The 5710-nt window shown below is 42.0% G+C and overlaps 1 protein-coding gene across 1 annotated transcript in view; it reads right to left on the reverse strand.

Moving 5' to 3' along the window:
• LOC131880090 (degenerin mec-10-like) overlaps positions 1-1553 on the reverse strand; it is a 21268-nt gene extending 19715 nt beyond the window's left edge. The window contains exon 1 of the mRNA XM_059226597.1: positions 1101-1553. Coding sequence (XP_059082580.1) covers positions 1101-1355 — 255 coding nt within the window. The 5' untranslated portion in view covers positions 1356-1553. The remainder of the gene's footprint in view (positions 1-1100) is intronic.
• Positions 1554-5710: the final 4157 nt, after the last annotated feature.

Consider the following 5710-nt stretch of genomic DNA (forward strand, 5'->3'; position numbering starts at 1 on the left):
CTCAACTTTCTCCAAATCTATTTCAGACAGCCCAATGATGTCAATCTTCTCTTCTTTTGTAAATGCTTCTATCTCAGACAGTTTCTTGTAAAAGGATCTCTGTATGTTTAGGAATCCAATTAACATTTCTGATTGGAAGTTGAACTGTTGGGTACATTTGACCTCAACTTGGGGAGAATAGTTGTCTCTTCTGCTCTCAGCTTCTGTAGCTCCCTTGAGCCTGGCTTATCTGCCTCCTCATTGACTGCTTTGCTTGCTCCACCACTCTTGGGTCATCCCTGTCAGTGAGCACCTCTCTGAGTGGGGCAGATACTGGAACCGAAAAGTTTTTCATTCTCTCCAGGATCTCACCATCTGATGTCCTAGATGGAACATCCAGTAGCCTGATCTTGTGTGACTTCTTTTTGCCACCCCTGATTGTGCATTTCCAGGTTGAGTCTCCGTAAGCCTTCTCAAAGGGGTTTGAGCCTCTAGACCTCACATCCACCTTTATCACATTTGTAGTCTCCACCTTGACCTTGTTCCACTTTCTGTTGAGAGAGAGGTTGATGATCTCCTCTCTTGCAAGACCAACCTCCTCAAAGATGAAGTCTGTAGCAACTTTACAGGTGAGGACATGTTTGATGGAAGCACTTCCAAGTTGCTCAAAGACTAGGGTGACGGGTTTGGGCTCCTCCACCCTCATGGCATCCACATAGGATGACGATCTCATATAAATATTCCCAAACAGAATCCAAAAAAACTTCCGGGGCCAGGCTTTTGATTCGCGTGTTCACCCCAAAATTCGGAAATTTTCACAAGTACTTCCGTTCTTGCGGAGCAGTTTTCTGTACGTCCTTCCCTCATGAGGACGAACGCAATCCGTTTTCTTTGTTAAGATTCAAATTAGTTAACTTCATTAGCTTAAGTTATGGAGCAATCATATTTAAAAGTTGATATGCTAAACCCTTCCAGTTCGTTTTTCAACCTTGCATTAGAGATACGTAATTATGAAGAGAATCGTGATTTGACGGAGATCTTTTAAAGGCGATTTCCTTTAATGAATGCAAGTTAGATATTTCAATCACTTTTCTGCCGAAACTTATTCATTAAATACTCACTCTTGTGTTGATCGGAAATTTGGAATAATTACTTAAGACCATTTTGACCTGATAAACGGTAAGTGCCAAACCCAAAAGTGATAAGCATAACCAAATGTTCTTCCTTGTCTGGGATATGTTGCTCCTATCTCTAGCATGACTAAAGCCTGGAACGCAATTTATATCCCACACAGATTTCTCTGCCACCGTTTTGGCCTGATGACCATTCGTTAATGGTTTTCTATTCCTCAGTTTGAGCGACGATTGGTTTTTCATCTTGGCCTGCTGTCTTTTTTAGCAATGTGTTTGGTATTGTGTCCAACCACTGAACAGAACCAACTAAAAATCTGGAACGTCAAACCACTTTTGAGTTACCGTTTCATATGGGCATGGTGGGGAAAGCGGGTTTTGGAAAGCTCCGCTCTTCTATTTTACTTTACCTACCTTAATTAGGGATGGGAACATGAAATGCATGTTAGAGTCCAGCCCCAGTTGCTAATGCATTGAACTTTTTACTTAGTTTGAGCAGTGTTACCTAAATATTGAGAAATGAATACACCTTGATTGGGATCATTTTGAAATTGTGTGATGGCTAATACGGCTAACGACTTCTATAGTTTTATACATTTCATCTCCTAATTCCGGGGCGATTTTTTTAACTTTTGGGAGAAGTTTTAAAATAAGATTTTGCTCGCTTTAAAGAAGGTAAATGGAAATTTCATAGATGGAAGAGGTCAATTCCGGCTGCCTCAACCGGGTCTTAAAATCTGATTGAGAGGAAATTTAGCCTAAATAGGATATCTAGAAAATAAGTCGTTGTTGGTCACTTGCTTTTTTTCTCCCAAGGTTGAAGGCAAAAAAATATGAAGAAACATATGCCTACACGCACTTTTGGAAAGCTCAACCGAGCTTTTGGCACAACTGGTGATCTCACCCATGAGGGCTGGAGGCTAAGGTGAGAATTTTTCATTCTTCGTGTCACCTTGGGCTTGTTTAAAAATTAAAACAAGGTGCTGCAACATTACGCGAGTTGAAGTTAGTCGAGTAGGTGTAGTTAACCTTATTAAGGTCTCTTTTTTCCCAGAAATGCTTGGCAATTCCACGAAATAAGACAATTAATATTCAACCTTGAAGGTTATTTGTAACGTAGTTCCATGCGCCTTATACTTATTATAAATTGATGAGCTCTTTTGTCAAATAACTAACTTAAGAAAAAGCGAAAGTTCCTGGGTTGCAAAATAAGGGATAAAATAAAATGACTTGTACATTAGGTAAGTAATGGCCATGGAAAAGTGAAAGGACAACCGACGAGAACATTTCTTATTAAACAATTGCATTATCCAGAATGAATAATCGATACAATTGGAAGATCCCACCAAGCAAAGTCAAGTAATCAACCCAAATTAAGGACCTAAGTTGTGCAACAAGTAAATCCAGAGAGGTGGTTGTAATTATTTTTTCGTAACCTGTAAGATCGTGGGGCGACTAGTGAGAATCGAGCAAGGCACAAGGGGTCACATCGGAGATGAGATCTAAGTGTTTATTGTTCTATTCAATCGATTCGTAATACGACATTGCATGACGGGGGAATCTAAGAGCGGCTTTACACTGGGATGGAAACCCAAGATTGAATCCAGTTTGAGTATGGAAGTAGGGGTAGTGTTGGGGCGATTTTTTGGCAATAGGAGTCTTCTTGTTCGACTTGAGTTCAATGACAGACTGGATAGAGTCATCTGCTGGACTGAAGTCTTTTGCCGAACCTGCCCCAACACTAGTCCTACTTCAATCTTCAAACCCGTTTCTTTTTTTCTCCTTTGGTTTGTTTTTAAAGACTTTTCTAACCGCTACAGGGAATGTAATCCCCAGTACTATTAAATTGATAGGATATAGTTCGTCCATTTATTACCTTTTAATCTTTATGTCATTTTTGGTCTACTAACGAATTTGAGTTGGCAGGCCGAGCTAGTCTTTGAATGTAGGGTTGATCAGGAACGCTGCCTATAAATTTGTCTAAGTCTGACTTGAAGGATGCTATCGGATCAACAACGCCTACGTATTCCCCACGAATATTAGGGGGCAGCAAATTGAACAATGAAGGAGCACGAGAAAGAAGAGAAGTAAACTTCATTGTTCGAACTAGCCTGGATTCTCCAGAGCTTGAAGGTGCTCTCGTAACACACATTAAGCCTCTACGGTCCTTAGAATTGATCCTAAAACCTGGATTGGGCCAAAGCTCATGGATACTTTTGAAAACGTACAATATCAGAAGATACCTTTCTTACCCTCTCTGAGTACTGTACAATCCCAACCTTTCTAGCCTCTCCCAATACGAGAGCTCTCTCATATCTTCAATGTTCCAAGTAAAACATCTTTGGACCTGCTCGAGCTTTTGTAAACCTGCAACTAATTGGAGCCCAAATGGGAGAGGCATATTCAAGATGCGGCTGAACAATCGACTTGTACAGAGTTAGCATCGGGATGCTGTCTCTGGACTTAAACGTGCGATATATGTAACCACATATTTGAAAAGCTTTACCCACCTTCAACTGGATATGCTCATCGAACTCCATTATTTTGGAGGACTACACCTAAATCTTTATAGATGAGACCTGCTCAATATCTTTACCTCCATTATCTACGAGTGGAGTATTCAAAGGAGTTGACCCGAAGGTCATTGAGCGGAATTTCATTCCGTTCAGGGCCATATTACTCTCAGTAACCCAAGAATAGATTCTTTCTAGGTCCTTTGCAAGGCTACTAGAATCTTGGCCATTCCTACCCGAAACTAACTTTGTATCGTCAGCATTAGAAGAGAGACTGGCAGCAATACTAAGCTTTTGAAGTGGGGCAAGGAAAATTATAAAAAGGAGCGGTACTAAGATGGAACCCTGGGGAACACCTGACTTGACATCATGTTTGTCACTAAGGGATCCCTTAACCTTAACAATTTGCTTCCTATCATGAATGAAGCTTCTTATCCAATTGAGAACATTGCCTTGGATCCCAATCTCATGAAGTCTATTCAACAAAGGGCCATGATCTACTTTATCAAAGGCATTGGCAAAATCAAGATAGACAACATCAACTGACTCATGCCTTTCCAGTCCATCAATGACCTGCTCAAAATGTCAATCAGTTGGATAACCGTACTAAATTGATCTCGGAACCCGTGCTGGCTAGGAGGAAGGACTTCATTGACTTCAAGAAATTCAACAAGTTTGGACTTCATGATCGTCTCAAACACCTTCGCAGTATTTGAACTGAGAGAAATCGGCTTTTAGTTACAAGAGAGTGACTTGTCTCCCTCTTTAAAAATTGGAACAAAGTGAGCCATTTTAGAGAGGATGGAAACTTGCCCTGATCAAAGATGCAACGCATCAAGCATGAGAAGACAGGAGCAAGAACCTGTGAGCATCTCATCAGGAACTGAGATGTCTCACCATCACGGGCAGGAGAGCTCGAGAGTCTCAAGTCCCTGATGGCCTCTAAAGCATCTTGGTCTGTGACTTCAAGATCTTTCAATAACTCAATTTGACTGTCCTCGCCAACCTCAACAGACAGATCATTAGTACTATGAGCTGTTGCTCAAAACCTAAGAGTGACCCAAATTCGGGGTTTTTGGGCGAGGAATGACCAAAGCCTTTCTGTTGAGTGGTTGACGTCTGCAAACCAACGTGTCTTGTGCCTCTGCTCATCAGCTGGGTCCCCTTGTGGCAAACGGCTTTCGTTTCGTGCCCATGATTATCACTTCTTGGTCAATTCCTTCTTGAGTGACTTTAAAGCGGGTACACAAAGATCAAATCTAGAACCTCGCCCGCAACTAGACCAGAGCTTTGTTTGGTGTCCAATGTATGTCGCATGATTTTCAGGAAATCAGAGGAGCCACATTCCCGTAAGAACCCGACCTGGGTAGATTGGTTTCTTTGATCTACACAGATAAGACAAGAAAAATTGTCCCACAACGAGCGTCACACCACAAACGTCTTGTGGTCAGTGTCCTCATGAAGGACTGGAGGTGTCTTTGCATGAATTCTCGGCAGAGAAGAACCCTGTTCAAACCCACGAGTTGGTGGAGAGCTGCCAGTAGCCTCAGCTTGAGGTACAGAAGCTGCCCTGTCTCTTAGGAAACGAATTAATTTCATTTATCCTTAAAAAAGGCCTGGAGTTTTTCATCCACAGTCGGATCTGCATCTTGGCTATCAGACACCAGATGGCAGATGACCAGATCCTGTGCATTTAAGTACTTTTCCGAACGTTTTTCCCATTGGTCAACAAATCTCTCCAATAATGTTGGATGCTCACCCTCGACATAATCGTCGAATGTGGATTTGGCTGAATTCCTGGCCTGGGTGGGAGGTACCTTAAAGCCCTTACGGCTAGCCTTCAACACCTGAACGGCTGCTTGGTAGGACATAACATAATCAAGACGGATGGTAAATCCACGGACGAGATCTTAACACGAAGCAAGGCAGAGTGGTCCACAATCAACACCACAGAAGACGGGATGGATGGGACTATAGGAGGTTGATCCTAGCAGAAAAGTAATCACGCTGGGAACACACAAGTGAATCACAGATCTCGGATCAAGGATCGGCCATGGACGGAGAATACTAGAAGTATTGGTACGAGGT

Source organism: Tigriopus californicus, chromosome 5 (assembly GCF_007210705.1).
Source record: "Tigriopus californicus strain San Diego chromosome 5, Tcal_SD_v2.1, whole genome shotgun sequence".
In the NCBI taxonomy this organism is placed as follows: domain Eukaryota; kingdom Metazoa; phylum Arthropoda; class Copepoda; order Harpacticoida; family Harpacticidae; genus Tigriopus; species Tigriopus californicus.